The sequence below is a fragment of the Scyliorhinus canicula genome, chromosome 1 (assembly GCF_902713615.1).
Source record: "Scyliorhinus canicula chromosome 1, sScyCan1.1, whole genome shotgun sequence".
Classification (NCBI taxonomy): Eukaryota; Metazoa; Chordata; class Chondrichthyes; order Carcharhiniformes; family Scyliorhinidae; genus Scyliorhinus; species Scyliorhinus canicula.
In genome coordinates this window covers 236441092-236458909 of record NC_052146.1, presented here as the reverse complement: position 1 = coordinate 236458909, position 17818 = coordinate 236441092, and the positions used below count along the sequence as shown (strand labels likewise).

Genomic DNA, 17818 nt, shown 5'->3' with positions numbered 1-17818 from the left:
TTCATTCTCTTCCAACTCAATATTAGCACATAAGCTTTATATTGCTCGTTGACAACATTCAGCTATCTGGAAATAAGGTAATTTAAGTGCACATGGAAGCAGCTTGTACACCCCCCTTTTCTTTTGGCACTTTAGGAGATATTTAAACTCAACTACCGTATAACTAGAATGTACTGCCAATCAATGTACCTGAAAATCACTATACCTTTTTTAGTCTCCAGAAATTTCCCATAACTGTCTGGATAGTCATCCTCCGATTTGGATTTCTCTACATGCGGTACTAGAGCCTCTCCTTCCTCCTCCTCCTCATCCTCGTTAAACCACATCTCTTCATCTTCCTCCAACGCTCGTGCATCTCTCCGATACCGATTATTACGCAATATGGATGGTACACTTAATTTAAAAAACACATTAACAACTATTAATCAACAAGTTCGACCAAAGTCAAAAAAATGTTAACTGGAATGCTAAATGTCTTTTCAACTTCCAAACTGAGATAGTTATATTTGTTTATAGACAGACATATTTACAATCACATCAGCTAACCTGAATTATGCATACTGTCAAGCCCCAATTTTATTCCACGCAAAATCCTTTCATCATTTTCTCCTTCTCCTCTTCCCTCCTTGTCCCCTTCGCCAGAAGGTGCTGATCCTCATTGGTGGCTTGGCTTTGTGTGTGGCTGCAGCCCTCCGACACATTGCCCAAATCGTCATACTTCATGCATGAACCTAAACAGTGTGCGTTGGCAAACATTCTATTACAGGAGGCATCAGAGCCAAGCCTGATCCTTGGCTTACCTGATGTTGACAAACAAGTACTTTGTACCTTACATTCATAAGTTGATTTAGGAGTAGGAATACTTCCTGGTTTGGCATGGAAGTCAATTGAAACATTCCAAAGTTGATTCTGCTGAAATCAATTAACAATACAACTGGGAATTGAATGTGGAATTTCCTGGTTTGCATGGTTGGGTGCTACGAGAATGCATCTCTACCCAAAGAAAATATCAACACTGCCAGTTTGTTTAGCTATTTTATACAATTTTTCTGTCAATCACAAGAAGTGCTCAAAAACATTTTTTTAAACATTATATCAAGTAATACAGCATAAGCAAATTAATGCAAACCAACACTTTTCACTCTCTTGGGAAAATGCCATTATTTTAACATCCTCAAGTGCAAATAAATTATCCCCATTTCCCTACTGGGACTACTTTCCTCTGCATTGTCAATAGTTTGGTTCAAATTACAGTATGTCAGTGTCTGTGGACCAGCACCTTACATTCATCCCCCAATACAGCTCCTGACAGCAGAACATTGTGAGGGGGTATATAAACACTGTTCTGGTACAAACTAAGCTAACCCAAATGTGAAAAGATCATATAGAAGTTTCAACCTTTGCCAGAATCTGCATTTTATCTTGATAAAAATACTTTCCCTTATCAAGAAAGAAAATTTTCTGCCAGGGAATAGATTCTCTATAAAACTAGAGCTATAATCATTGCCTTATGTGTCAGTACAATAAAAAATCCTACTAATAAGTCATTGTGCTGCTCATTTATGGAACTAAACTGTACATAGCTCGATGTACTTGCATTTTATACAGTTATTTGACAAGAACAAAGAACAAATTCAAAATTGTGGAATATCGATTTTTTTTTTTAAAAAAAAAGAGTAATCACCAGTGCAAATGTGACCATGCAAATAGTTCAAACTTGCAAATCAAGGGTTTTCTCTGCAATCCTGGATAATCAGTCCCTGGAATTTACCTCAGACACCATAAACCTCGATAGGTCGAACAGTTCGGATAGGGCAGCTTTTGTACAGTGTGTGCAGGACGGTTTCGTGACACAATTAAATGAAATGAAAATTGCTTATTGTCACGAGTAGGCTTCAAATGAAGTTACTGTGAAAAGCCCCTAGTTGCCACATTCCTGCGCCTGCTCGGGGAGGCTGTTACAGGAATCGAACCGTGCTGCTGGCCTGCTTGGTCTGCTTTCAAAGCCAGCAATTTAGCCCTGTGCTAAACAGCCCTAATATGTGGATAGGCCGACAAGAGGGGGGGGGCACATTGGATTTGGTACTGGATAATGAACCGATTTGTTTGTGGGAGAGCACTTTGGAGATAGTGACCACGATTCGGTGTCTTTCACTATTGCAATGAAGAGGGATAGGGCCATACGGCAGGGCAAGGTTTGTAATTGGGGGAGGGATAATTATGATGCGATTAGGCAAGAATTAGGGAGCAGAAGATGGGAACAGAAACTGTCAGGGAAAGGCACAAATGAAAAGTGGAGCTTGTTCAAGGAACAAATACTGCGTATCCTTGATAGATATGTCCCTGTCAGGCTGGGAGGAAATGGCCGTGTGAGGGAACCATGGTTCACAAGAAGTTGAATGTCTTGTCAAGAGGAAAAAGGAAGAGTATGTATGAATGAGAAAACAAGGTTCAGTTGGGTCACTTGAGGGTTACAAGGTATGAGCTAAAAAAGGGCTTAGGAGAGCTAGGAGGGGGCATGAGAAGTCCTTGGCGTGTCGGATCAAGGAAAACCCCAAGGCTTTTTACTCTAATGTGAGAAATAAAAGAATGACCAGGGTGAGGGTCGGGCTGGTCAAAGTCAGTAGTGGGAACTTGTGCATGAAGTCAGAAGAAATAGGAGAGGCGTTGAATTAATACTTTTCTTCAGTGTTCACCAAGGCCATGTTTTTGAGGACGAGTGTGTAATACACGTGGGTAGGCTGGAGGAGGTAGATGTTCTGAGGAAGAACGTATTAGCAATTTTGAAAAACCTGAGGGTTGACAAGTCTCCTGGGCCCGATGGGATATATCCAAGGATTCTTTGGGAGGCAAGGGATGAGATTGCAGAGCTTTTGGCTTTGATCTTTGGGTCCTCACTGTTGTCGGGATAGCGCCAGAGGACTGGAGAGTGGCAAATGTTGTTCTTCTGTTCAAGAAAGGGAATAGGAATGACCCTGGTAATTATAGGCCAGTTAGTCTTACTTCGGTGGTCGGTATGTTAATGGAAAAGGTCCTGAAGGATAAGATTTATGACCATTTGGAAAGATGCAGCTTAATCCGGGATAGTCAACACGGATTCGTGAAGGGTAAGCATTGCCTCACAAATTTGATTGAATTCTTTGAGTAGGTAACTATTAAGTGTGTAGATGAAGGTAGAGCAGTTGATGTCGTATACATGGATTTTAGTAAGGCGTTTGATAAGGTTCCCCATGGTCGGCTCATGAAGAAAGTAAGGAGGTGTGGGATAGAGGGAAATTTGGACAATTGGATAAGTAACTGGCTATCACATAGAAGAAGAGGGTGATGGAAAATTTTCAGACTGGAGTCCAGTTACCAGCGGTGTACCACAGGGATCAGTGCTGGGTCCTCTGCTATTTGCGATTTTTATCAATGACTTGGAGGAGAGGGCTGAAGGGTGGGTCAGTAAATTTGCTGATGACACCAAGATTGGTGGAGTAGTGGATGAGGTGGAGGGCTCTTGTAGGCTGAAAAGAGACATTGATAGGATGCAGAAAAACGGAAGATGGAGTTTAACCCTGATAAGTGCGAGGTGATTCATTTTGGTAGAAAAAAATTGAATATGGATTACAGGGTCAACGGCAGGGTTCTGAGGAATGTGGAGGAACAGAGAGATCTTGGGGTTCATGTCCACAGATCTCTGAAGGTTGCCACTCAAGTGGATAGAGCCGTGAAGAAGGCTGATAGTGTGTTAGCGTTTATTAACAGGAGGCTTGAGTTTAAGAGCCATGGGGTTATGCTGCAACTATACATGACCCTGGTGAGATCACATTTGGAGTATTGTGTGCAGTTCTGGTCACATCATTATAGGAAGGATGTGGAAGCATTGGAAAGGGGGCAAAGGAGATTTACCAGGATGCTGCCTGGTTTGCAGGATAGATCTTATGAGGAAAGGTTGAGGGAGCTAGGGCTTTTCTCTTTGGAGCGGAGGAGGATGAGACGCGACTTAATAGAGGTTTATAAGATGATGAGGGGGAAAGGTAGAATGGACGTTGAGAGACTATCTCCTCGGGTGGATGTAGCTGTTACAAGGGGGCATAACTATAAGATTCAGGGTGGGAGATATAGGAGGGATATCCGAGGTAGGTTCTTTACTCAGAGTGGTTAGGGTGTGAAATGGACTGCCTGCTGTGAGTGGAGTCGGACACTCTAGGAACTTTCAAGCGGTTAGTGGATAGGCACATGGAGCACACCAGAATGACAGGGATTGGGATAGCTTGATCTTGGTTTTGGACAATGCTCGGCACAACATCGAGGACCGAGTGGCCTGTTCTGTTCTATAAAATCTGTATAAAAGCTGTGATATTTCAGTATATAAATTTTTTAAAAACTGAACTAAGCTACATGCAAATAGCTATTCACAGCTCAGAAGTATTTCCTCAAAGAGTTTAAACATTTAATCTCCCTCCAGTGTCAATTTAGTGTATGATATTTTTGATACAAACAGCTATCTGTCCTGCCATTTATTCCTCGCCCTCTTTTATCAGGTTAAGGACCTACATCAGCAGGAACTTTGCTGATATATAAATTAGGAAACAATTTTAAGTATTCCATTTGTGCATATTGTTACACTGCAGCGCTTTTAATTACTGGTTAGTCGATACTTAAAATACCGATGCTTGATCAGCATCGTGTTATGTAGATTTGGTGGGCAAATTGACAAAACACAAATGCTCACTGTGAAGTCAGCAGGATCACTGAAGTTAGGAAAGCACAGACTGCAGCACGGCAGCACAGTGGTTAGCACTGCTGCATCACAGCACCGAGGTCCCAGGTTCGATCCCGGCTCTGGGTCACTGTCTGTGTGGAGTTTGCACATTGCCCCCGTGTTTGCGTGGGTTTCGCCCCCACAACCCAAAGATCAGCAGGGTAGGTGGATTGACCATGCTAAATTGTCCCTTAATTTGAAAACATGAATGGGGTACTTGAAATTTTTTTTAAAAGGAAAGCACATAGGGTGTTGTGAACTGGTGGAAAAATATCTGTGACGTGCAGTAATCAGATTGTGGGACTGGTAATGTCATATAGTGTTCATCTCTGTATGGTTTCCATAAATGCTATCTGGGTGCCCACATTTAAACACCCTGAACATATTCTTGCTGATATTTTGTTCTATTCTTCACATCAGAGTATCAAATTAGTCTGAGTGACTTTAATATTTCATTATATGCCAAACTACAATAAGGCTAATAAATTAGAATATATGCTGTTTAAGATCATTAAGGCACATACTACAACATGCACAATACGGAATTTAAACTGACATTTATTTTTAGGTGTAAGAGATTTAAAAGTAATGATCTGAGGCTCAATTGCCAGTCGAACATACACAATCTTCAATTAATTCTCCTACCTGTTCAGCTTCTGATTTTGAAGTCTATCCCTTTCCTGTTCATATCTCAGCTTCAGTCCTTTAAACGTTTGCACATACTCTATATGTTCAAGTGCTTTGTAGAAGTTGTCAACTATGTGTGTTGTAAGTGACTTGATATCCTCCTGTGATAACATGTATGTATAAATAAATAAATGGATAAGACACCACTCAGACTGGAAAATCATAACCTGGAGGAAAGCTCAAGGCATTTTTATAATTAGAAATTTTACCATAAACCAAAAATAGAAACTTACCACTCTGATAAATTCAAAGAGTTCAATTATTGCTGAATTAAGTAGATTATATCTGGTTCCATTATCCAAAAAGGCATTTATAACTGGTTCAAAGAGGTTGCCTTTAGTGATGTATCGATTATAGAATTCATCCTTTAGTCCAATGATCCTCCTCATAAAACGCAGTGCACCTGTTTTCAGGAAAAGTAACTATTTACTTAGATCAGTTTGGACTACCTCCAACAGCTGCCATTCTTGTTCTAGGGTCAAATCTTCCCATTCCTCCAGAATCATCATGTATGCCAAAACCATCTCAAATCCAAACACCTTGGAGCAATTCATGAATTGAGATCAAGAGAGACCACTACTTCATCTCCTCCCAGCACCCCAACCAGATTTGGGCTCTGTGATGTTCTTTGCTTTCTGAATGAGGATGGCTTCGAAATGTAGTGTCTCACAAAGAACATCAAACTAAGTTTTGAACAAAGCTAATTTATTCACACTACATCTAAATAGATTTGACTTGCTTGCTCAGATATAAAAGATTACAGATTCACTACAACTATGACTTAAATTAGAGTTCCTGATAACATGAATATTCTCTACCTTGCCTAACAATCTTCTCCCCGAATCAAAAGTATCACACGATCCACGTATAGGCACTTGATTGCCATCTAGTGGTTGGATGCAGTTACAGTAAATTGTTATCCCTTCATTATTCATACAATATACATACTGTCACAGGCTCCAGCACACCACAGCAGTTTCTCCCCCCACTACCGCTCACCAAGTTCATCTCCAGTCGTGGAAAAACTTTAGTGCCCTGCTCTAATCTTGTCAAGCTTCCTACCTCCTTTCCATTGACAATGCCACATTCTTTATGCCAAACTCTGTTGGCTGACAAGTCAGTGTTTCAGAAATCTTTAATAAATGCTTTCATTCAGAGGATCGCCTTTGTGAAATACACTCCAAATTTTAACTCATCCCGAAACACACATCTTCATGTGTGTAAGGAAACTTTGCTCCTCTGTCTAGATCAGTATTAATTTCATCCACTTCAACTAAAACGTTTCCACCCTTTGGATTTTGCAGCCAAAACCATTTTGCCTCTCTGACTCCCCTACAAATTGGACAGATAGTAATTCCCATAGACATGAACATAAAGTTTTTATATTACTTGAAGAATTTGCATTTTTATAGCCCTTCTCAAAGCACATGCTACTGAAATTAAATTGAGCAGAGATGACAATCAGCTTGCTGCTTATAGAATTTTCCGATCAACAATGAGTTTAGTGGTCTTCGTTAAATGAAGAATGTTTCCATGCATTGCTTGAACCCTAGGTTCAGCGTCGAGAGAAGTAACAACTGAGCCAAACTGTATGCTGGGCTATTACCATATACCAAAGCAATATAAAACTATAGTGATAAACTATTAAACAGTAATCCTCAATGGCTACAGGTGAAGTTCGTTCTAGAGGTCTGGAGAGTAGACAATGTTGTTCCATTGTTTAAGAAGGGCAGCAGGGAAAAATCCAGGAAATTATAGGCCGGTGAGCCTTACGTCAGTGGTAGGTACATTATTGTAAAAGATTCTTAGAGATAGGATTTACTCACATTTGGAAGATGGACAGCATGGTTTTGTGAAGGGGAGGTCGTGCCTCACTAATTTGATTGAGTTTTTCGAGGAAGTGACAAAGATGATAGATGGGGAAAGGCAGTAGATGTTGTAAACATGGATTACAGTAAAGCTTTTACAGTAAAGGTACCTCATGGTAGACTGGTACAAAAGGTGAAGTCACATGGTATCAGAGAAGAGCTGACAAGTTGGATACAGAACTGGCTTGAGCAGAGAAAACAGGGTAGCAGTAGAAGGGTGTTTTTCTGAATGGAAGACTGCGACTAGCAGCATGCCACAGGGATCAGTTCTCAGGCCTTCGTGTTCGTGGTGTATATAAATGATTTGGAAGAAAATTAAGCTGGTCTGATTAGTAAGTTCGCAGACGACACAAAAATTGGTGGAGTTGCGGATAGTGAAGAGGATTGTCAGAGGATACAGCAGGATATAAACTGGTTGGAGTCTTAGGCGGAGAAATGGTAGATGGAGTTTAATCCGGACAAGTGTGAGGAAATGCACTTTGCAAGGTCCAATACATGTAGGAATTACACAGTACATTGTAGACCTCTTGTGAGTACTGACAGGCAGAGAGATCTGGGCGTGCATGTCCACCGATCACCGAAAGTGGCATGCATGTGGATAAGGTGGTCAAGAAGGCATATGGCATTTTGGCCTTTATCGGTCGGGGCATTGACTATAAAAATTGGCACGTCAATGTTTGGCAAAATCAACTGGGGCTGTTTAGCACAGGGCTAAATCGCTGGCTTTGAAAGCAGACCCAGGCAGGCCAGCAGCACGGTTCAATTCTCGTAACAGCCTCCCCGAACAGGTGCTGGAATGTGGCGACTAGAGGCTTTTCACAGTAACTTCATTTGAAGCCTACTTGTGACAATAAGCGATTTTCATTTCATTTCAATGTTGCAGCTCTACAGGACCTTAGTGAGGACTCATTTGGAATATTATGTACAATTCTGGTCGCCACACTACCAGAAGGATGTGGATGCTTTGGAGAGGGTACAGAAGCGATTTACTGGGACGTTGCCTGGTATGGACGGCATTAGCTATGAGGAGAGGTCGTTCTCACTGGAACGAGAGGGTTAAGGGGCGACCTGATAAGAGGTCTACAAGATTATGAGTGGCATGGACAGAGTTGATAGTCAGATGCTATTTCCTAGGGTAGGAGAGTCAAGTACAAGGGGACATAGCTTTAAAGTTTAGAACAGATGAGCAAAGCAAGTTTTTTTTTATATACACAGAGGGTGGTAAATATATGGAACACACTGCCTGGGTAGGTGGTGGGAGCAGGTACGATAGTGCTATTTAAGGGACATCTAGATAAATGTATGAATAGGGTGGGAATGGAAGGATACGGACTCCGTAAGTGCAGACGGTTTTAGTTTAGGCAGGTACCATGTTTGGCGCAGGCTTAGAGGGCTGAAGGGCCTGTTCCTGTGCTGTATTGTTTTTTGTTTCCATTTCATTGACATCCTATTCTTAACTGAGTGGTGACAGGAAAATAGAATAAATGGGCTGATGTCACAACTCGGATTTCGGAGCTAAAATCCAATGGCCTTCATACATATGAATTAGTAGTATATTCGGCACCTCAAGCCTGCTCTTCCATTCGATTAAAGCATGGCTGATCTGATCATGGCCTCCATCTACGTCTGATGAACTTAAAGACTCCCTTGTTACTGAAGAATCCACCTACCTCTGGTTTTAAAATAATCACAGACCCTGCCTCCGCCACTCTCGTGGCAAAGGAATTCCAAAGATTCATAGCTCAGAGTAAAAAAATTCTCACCTCCGTTTTAAATGAGAGAGCCCTTATTTTTAAACTATGTCCCCTGTCTCTAGCCTCTACCACAAATGGAATTTTATTAATGAGATTTTTACTTTGAGCACATAAATACTTCCTTGACCCTGGAACTAACTGCAGCAGTGTTTTGATGCACATTTACTGTCACTGAAGTGTAGTTACTCTGGTAATGCAGTAAATCTTCACTAAATCTTCCCCCCCAAAAGAAACAATCCTACTCTTATCAAATCTTTCCTCATCGCTAAAATGCTCCATTCTGGCAACAATCTAATAAATGTTCCTAACGCCCTCTCTACTCATATCCTTTCTGCAATGCAGTGTCAAAACTGCAACTTGGGCTGAGGCCTAACTAAAGTCTTATACTGTTCTAGCATAACTTCCTTGCTCTTACATGCTGTCTCAGCTAATAAAGGGAAATATTCCAGATGCCTTCTTAACCACCTTATCTACCTGGCCTGCTACCTTCAGCAATCTGTGAACATACACCCCAAAATCCTCTTCAAATGCTGTCCGGACCTTGGAGACACTTTGGAAGACTATCGGGTCATGTCAAGACTTTAACACCATCAACACCTTTCATTGAAAATCTCTGAGGACTCTGCCGTAAGAGAGTGAGTGCTGTGATACTGTGCATTATTGAAGACCTTATAGGCATCACCATGATTAAATGAGCGATGTCCCTCTGTTTCACATTTCTCAGTATCCTACTAGCTATTGTGTAGTCTCTTGCATTGTTTGTCCTAAGCAAATATATTATCTCAATTCTCTGGACTGAATTTTATTCGTCACTTTCTGCTTGTGATCAGTCCATTGATATCTTCCTGCAGTTTGCAGTACTCTTCTTCACGATAAATCTCTCAACCTATTTTTGCACCGGCTGCAAATGTAACTATGCCCATACATTTTATTTTAAATCATTGATATGTATCACAAAAAAAGATCTAGCGGAGTAGAACTCCACTGGAAACATTCTTTCAGTTGACCATTACCCTTTGCTGCCCTGAGTCAATTGTGAATCCAACCTGCGTTGGATCTAACACTATTCCAACTCGTCTGTCATACAGGAAGGAGACCCTGTCAAAAGTCTTACTAAAATCTTGTAGACATAAAATATATTACCATCATCAACCTTCCTGGTTATTTCCAAAAAAATTTAGTGACATTTAGTGAGATATCACCTTCCTTTAAATCTTTGCCTACTGTCTAACTGCACCCAAGTGACGATTTAATTTGTTCCTCAATTTTTTTTCCAACAGTTTGCCTACCACCAAGGTTAACCGTACTGGTCTGCAATTACTATCTATCCCTACCTCCCTTTTTTAAAAAAAAAGTCAACACTTGTAGCCAGAGAGGATTGGAACGTGATGGTCAGAGCCCCTACTATTTCCTTCCTTGTTTCTCTTAGCAGAATGAAATATATTCCAGGCTGCAGGGTGATTTACCAACTTTCAAAGATGCTAAACCCCCGAATATTTCTTTGATTTTGCTAATATCATTCAGTATTTCACAGCCCTCTTGAACTGCAATATTAGTTTTGTTGCATCGCTTTAGTACCCATCAAAAACCTTGGCCCCATCTTTCAACTCCATATTCAAATTACCTTTTTGGTTTTAAACCGTCCACAGCCATTATATCTTTCTTAAGGTTTGATGTGCAGAATTCTCAAAGTACTTCAGTGTGGTCTAACCAGGGCTCTGTATAGTTATAGTATGGATTATACTCCTTGTATTCTAGTCGGCAGTCAAATATTATGCTTTCCAATAATGTTCTAAAGCTAATTTATACATTTTAATGTTATATGTTACTGAATTCCCAATTTTTTGAACCTCCAGTGTCTCTAGCTTTGCACCATTGAGAACGTATCTGTTCAATCTTTTTAAAATACACAGTGAATGCCCTCACATTTGCTACATTGAAATTCATTTGCCCCAGTTTTGTTCAATCACAATCATCAATATTGGTGTAATTTTACAATTTTGTCTAAACACTGTACACAATCTCACCTATCTTTGTGTCCTTGGGCAATTTGGATATATGATTTTCCATTCCATCATCTAAGTTGTTAGATAAATATGGTGCATAGTATCATACATTCTCTGAAATGTAAGGTACTAACTTGTTATAAACAATGAAAGAAACAAGGCATGATGTTGCTGTTTGGATGGATGCTCGTTTGAGAGACAATAGTCCAGATCTCCCAGAGATCAACGGTATGGAAGTGGAGAGTCAGGCATAATCAGTTATTTAAACTATAGGGTCCTTCAACTGTGTTACAGAATTCACCAACTTTCTGAAGAATCTCTTCCCTGCTTGTTAAATCCTGGTCCTAATTTCAGTGTAGTCCCAGGTAAAGTACTGAGACACATTTCTCATTTTCTACCTCATCTTTCACTCTTATGCCCTTCAGCGGTGTTATCAAATACCTCTGGTAGGCAGAAATGTGGACCCCAGGAAACATTTGCCATCTCCACTGCACCAGAACAAAGTGGATTTCCAATTGCAGTTTTGACCAGGTTGTCTGAGTTTATTTTACAATTATAGATCTGCCATCCAATTCTAATAAAAAGCAACAGAAATCTGGTATAAATTGTTAAAGAACATGGTAGCAAAAGACAGATACATTTTCAGACTAAAGTAATTCAGACTCAAGTTATTAGTTACACTTTTACCAGTGTTCACTTACATAAGGCTAGAAAAGTGTGTTTTGAGTTCATCAGTACCAAAACCCTTCGCAGCAAATCTTTGTTCATGATGTAGTTCTTGATGTGATACGTGTGATGTTCCACACAGAAAGTAAGTAACTCAAGAATCAAGGCCAACAGCTGAGCTGTCTGGAAGTTATCTAAAAAAAAAAAATTCAAACTTTTTGTAATGTTTTTATTTCATTTTGAAAACTAATCTGAAACAGGATGAGAGAAGTAAAATTCTTAAACTGCATTTTAACTGCTGGGACTTTGGTTCAGAACCATGCCAAGCTGATAGAAAGTCAGCCTCTCAAAATAAATCTGCCTAGTTGCAATCTCAATGGAAAGTCAGGGCACCACAAAATAGAAACTGGCCAAATAGAAACTGACCTTAATTTAAGGTCAGCAGGCATTTGGTTTTTGGCATTCTCAACAAGTCGTAAGGATACCTACTTTGCAAATAAACGTTACAAAGATAAATTTTGTCTGATTAAACAACATTTTTGGGAATATTTGAAACTTTAACTTTACTTATCATTAGTGACCAAAAGGCACTCACTGCATGCAACAGTAAAATGAAAGCTACATTCTTACTAGGTGCCACAATTTCCCTTTCCTGAATTTTTCGAAGATACACACAGAGTGGGGCACAGTTACATAGAACATAGAACAGTACAGCACAGAACAGGCCCTTCGGCCCTCGATGTTGTGCCGAGCCATGATCACTCTACTCAAACCCACGTATCCACCCTATACCTGTAACCCAACAACCCCCCCCCTTAACCTTACTTTTATTAGGACACTACGGGCAATTTAGCATGGCCAATCCACCTAACCCGCACATCTTTGGACGGTGGGAGGAAACCGGAGCACCCGGAGGAAACCCACGCACACAGGGGGAGGACGTGCAGACTCCACACAGACACACAGTTCTGCAAACACTGCCTGCCACATGGGCTGGATTCTTCCGAACAGGCGAGCCACATAGATTGGAGAACACCATTGACCTCGGGCGGGATTCTCTGGTTGCTGGGCAAATGTGGCTGGAAAATCCTGCCCTATATCTTCATTCTTCATAATAGTTCGGAAGTATAGGCAAACTACTTGATTCTACAATTTTGCAAGGGCTGGAGGAAGAGAGACCTGAGAATGTATGAACACAATTTTTTGACGGTGCCAGGACAATTTGAGAAGGCAGTTAAAGCAAACTTGCACTTAGCTTTATTAATTGAGGAAGAAAAAAAAACCCCAAATAAGTTGTACTAAACCTTTATAAAACACTGGTTAGCCATAGTTGGAGTATTGTGTTTAATTCTGGGCATCACACTTTAGGAAAACATTCAAAGGCCTCGAACGGGGTGCAGGAATGATATACTAGAATGATACCAAGGATGGACAACTTCAGTCCTATGGACTGACTGCAGAAACTGGGATTGTTCTCCTTAAAGCACAAACGTTAAGAGATGATATGATTTTTTTTTTCTTTTTATAAATTTAGTGTACCCAATTATTTTTTTCCAATTAAGGGGCAATTTAGCTTGGCCAATCCCCCTAGCCTGCACATCTTTGGGTTGTGGGGGCGAAACCCACGCAAACATGGGGAGAATGTGCAAACTCCACACGGACAGTGACCCAGAGCCGGGATTGAACCTGGGACCTCAGCGCCGTGAGACTGCAGGGCTAACCCACTGCGTCACCGTGCTGCCAAGAGATGATATGATGAGAGTAAATAAAGAAAGACTGTTTCAGCTGGTAAAAATGTCAATGGCCATAGGACATGGGTTTAAAGTAATTGGAACAAGCAGAGGAACTTGCTACATTTTTAAAGTTATGATCCGGAATGGAAGCAGGTTCAATAGTGACATTCGGAAATACTAAACATACTAAAAGGATTGGGTTAGGGTTGTTCTCGCTGGAGTTAAGAATGAGGGGGGGTTCTAACAGGACTAGACCGGGTAGATACAGGAAAGAAGTTCCGATGATGGGTGTGTCAAGAACCAGGGGTCACAGTCAGAGGAATCAGGGTAAACCATTTGAGACAGAGACGAGGAGACATTTCTTCACCTAAAGAGGGGTGAGCCTGTGGAATTCATTACCACAGGAAGTAGTTGATGCTAAAACATTGAATATATTCAAGAGGCAGCTAGATATAGCACTTGGGGCGAATGGGATCAACGGTTACGGGGAGAAAGCAGGATTAGGCTATGGAGTTGGATGATCTACCATGATCTCCTCCTGCTACTATCTTCTATGTATCTATGTAAACAATTTACAGGGCTATTTGAAAAGAGCAGGGAATTAGGATTAATTGGATAGCTCTACCAAAGTACTGACACAGGTAGAAAGAGCCATCTCCTATGCTATATCATTTTCGTGATCATTACTTAGAATAGTTACTACATCAATCCTGTCCAACACACAGGAAAGGCAGAGGCGCAGTGGCATTATTGCTGGACTACCAATCCAGAGACCCGGGGTAATGCGGAGGATCGAGGTTCCAATCCCACCATGGCAGATGGTTAAATTTGAATTCAGCAAAAATCTGGAATTAAAAGTCTAATGATGACCACGAAAAACAGTCGATTGTTGTAAAACCCCATTTGGTTCACTAATGCCCTTTAGGGAAGGAAATCTGTCACCCTTACCTGGTCTGGCCTACATGTGACTCCAGACCCACAGCAATGTGGTTGACTCTTAACTGACCTCTGAAATTGCTGTCTCACTGCCCTTTGAAATGGCCTAGCAAACCACTCAGTTCAAGGTGCAATATTCCCATGGATTAAAAAAAAACCCAGAAATGTGAGCACATACATGCTTTCTAGCAGGTGAAAGATGGTAATTAAGAGCAATAATCTAGCCAATTCGTTGCCTATATAGTCCAAAGTCACCACGCCAAATATTAAGATCATAATGGCCATGTTAGTTAGTATCAGTAACTCAACACAGATCCATCATTTATTTGTCCTCGCCACTCAACCACAAAATTCAATTGGAACAGCATGGTAGCACAGTGGATAGCATTGTGGCTTCACAGCGCCTGGTTCCCTGGTTCGATTCCCCACTGGGTCACTGTCTGTGTGGAGTCTGCACGTTCTCCCTGTGTCTGCATGGGTTTCCTCCGGGTGCTCCGGTTTTCTCCCACAGTCCAAAGACGTGCAGGTTAGGTGGATTGGCCATGATAAATTGTCCTTCGTGACCAAAAAGGTTAGGCGGGATTATTTGGCTATGGGGATAGGGTGGAAGTGAGGGTTTCAGTGGGTCGGTGCAGACTCGATGGGCCAAATGGCCTCCTTCTGCACTGTATGTTCTATGTTAACACAATGCTTCGAAATCAAAAACTTCAAAAATGTTTAAGTGAATACAAGTTAACATATGCTACATGGTATAAATACAGGAGACAACATTTGTGCAAATAGGACAAAAAAAAATCACCCAACCATAGATATTTTATACAGGTGGTAACAGCCTGGCACACAACTGGCTTCTTCAGAAACAAATCAACTGCTTGTGAATTGCTATAATTTTAATATTTAAAGACATATTCCATCCGCAAAATCCAGCAGCTTAGTAAATGAATGTCAACTTACCAGAACAAAAAGCACTATTCCTATCGGATCCATCTATTACTGCATCTATTAAATAAAATCAAGCACATGGTAATGTTAAAGACAATCATTGCTAATATAGTTTACAAGATTAAATTCGGAAACCATTCAGCCCATCTCAGTTCACACATTCAGAAAGACCCTGAAATTCCCATATTGTAACATTTATTCTTCAAATTATTCCACTTTCATTACTCTAATTAATTCTTGCCATGTTAAGATCGCACCATTGAGAATTTGATACTAGTTCTAAACTTATTTTACTATCAATTTTATCTCATCTCCTAAGGAAACAATGCAATTCCTGAAAAACTAATTTAAAACTTTCAGCAGTAGTAAAGCATCACTAACTTAAATTAGAAAGGGAGATATGGACATTTCGACGATTTCAGCAGTCCGGTGCTCCACATTAGGCTAGGACTGCAATATGCTCCTAGCTAGGTTCAATCTGCAGGTAAATAGTTCCATCCCTAAATTAAGATTAGCATGTGCAAGTGTTGCTTATGCTAACTTTGTTAACAATCGCCAACAAGGCTAAGATACCAGGTCAACTTGCCTTTAGACTTTTGTCGCTCCCTAACACAGAGGTATACAGAGTGTCAACCTGGATAACTTGGAAAAGACAGCAATAAATTCAGTGATTTACTAAAGCTCAAGATTCAAGATACTTCCACCCACCCTACTTATCAAATCACAAGGGATATATAATTTACTCGTCCATTATTAGATAAGAGTTCTAATCTTCATATGATTTTCCATTGCACAAAGACCAAAAACATATTTTAAGTGTTATTTTTGCAATGGGCCCCCATGTCTAATCTCAGAGCATTTTTCCTACAAACAGTTGGCATAAGAAACTTTGACCAGAAAAGTCAATCAGGCTAGAAAAGTCAGTGATCCCCAAAGGTATATCCCCAAATATATAGCAACGTCTCACACAGAATATCCTGGGTACAACAATCGGCACTGGGGCCATGTTTTAGGGCATTTGGCGGATGTGGAGCACAGCTGCAGGCTCAAAAGACTAGTAAATAGTGCCCAAAAAAACAATAATTGTCAAGTATCAAAGTTCAACAAAAATATCTAGCCCAACACCAGACTTTTGGGAGACGCAAGTAAAATGTTAATGAAGTCATTATCACAAGACAATTCAATGGATAAATTTAATGGTATTGTTAAATTTCTTTTTCACGGTTACTTTGTTTCAATTAATCTGGACACTAAAAATTTCAGTATTGAAACAAAATGTTGGTTGCAAAATTTTCAAATCAAGTGCTACCGAATCTTTCTATCATGGTATAGTTTCTCTTCAAAAAAAGAAGACAGTGCTCTTGAAAGTTCAGGAATCATGGATTCGTTAAAGCATGCCTCATTGGTGAGGGTCAGATCCTGAAGCGTGTGGAATGATTGCCGAAGAACATTGGAGGTTTTGATCCGGCATGGCAAAGATAAGTGAACCTTTTCAGGAGCTGGGAGTGACTTTGGAACCGTTCCTCTAATGCTACATCTGTGCTAGAAGCATGGCGGTGCGTAAAAGTGGTTTTAAGGCATATTTTGGTTGCATCAATTAGCTAATGAGAAACATAGCTTTTTCCTTTGACCATTGTTTGATTTAAGCCGATTTGGTTGTTTCGGTAAAATTCCCAAAATGTGAAATCTCATCCATCGGTTTATTTCCGTAAGCAGCATGGGGATTTCTTTTTTAAAGCAAGTTATTGGTTCCCAGGGGGATCTTAACACACACCATCTTTTGACAAGGGTCTGTAGGTATATGTGAACTGCATCCAAGGGGCAGAGCTTCCATTCAGTTGCACTGGCTTATTCACCCGAAAAATAGCATAGCCAATGCAAAGATCATAGAATTGAGCAAATTATGTTTAGCACAAACTTTAAGCCAATAAACAATGTGTCGCATGTTGGTTCCACCCACAAAACTAGACGCACCCTCAGAATACATTAGCTATCTTTGGAAATTACAGTATTTTTAAGTAATTTAAAATAGGTTTACTTGCAAGTAGTGGACTGACACTGATTAAATATGCCTGCTATATGAGAAAACCCCATTTTCAGTTCTATTGATCAAACTGCACCAAGTTACCACTTCAGCAGATCAAGGATGTTTTGAAACCTGATTTCTTTAGAAAACTAAGTTTGCAAAGACTGCACAATTGCACTAATTAATGGGCAGTTTTCAACCAGCGACATGCAAACGAATTTGAACAGAAAGCATGTTGGGGAGGGGTTTGACACAGTCAACACAATTTGCTGGAGAAATCATGTTGCAGTTGACTTGCTGCAGTCGGAGAAGTCTCTTCATTCAAATAAATGTTGTTACTGAGTAAAAATTGGTTTGTTTTACTGCTCTAAAGTACACAGGCAGTCATAAATCCCCTCTTGCCTTAAATTGGCTATTTAATATGGTGCCAATCAACACTTCAATTTTTAATAG

The 17818-nt window shown here is 40.4% G+C and overlaps 1 protein-coding gene across 1 annotated transcript in view; it reads right to left on the bottom strand.

Annotated features, from left to right (window-relative positions):
* LOC119972560 (serine/threonine-protein phosphatase 4 regulatory subunit 3) overlaps positions 1 to 17818 on the bottom strand; it is a 59807-nt gene that overhangs the window by 10682 nt on the left and 31307 nt on the right. The window contains exons 10-14 of the mRNA XM_038809470.1: positions 15352 to 15396; positions 11764 to 11922; positions 5668 to 5837; positions 5393 to 5535; positions 206 to 393 (exon numbers count right to left, since the gene is read on the bottom strand). Coding sequence (XP_038665398.1) covers positions 206 to 393; positions 5393 to 5535; positions 5668 to 5837; positions 11764 to 11922; positions 15352 to 15396 — 705 coding nt within the window. The remainder of the gene's footprint in view (positions 1 to 205; positions 394 to 5392; positions 5536 to 5667; positions 5838 to 11763; positions 11923 to 15351; positions 15397 to 17818) is intronic.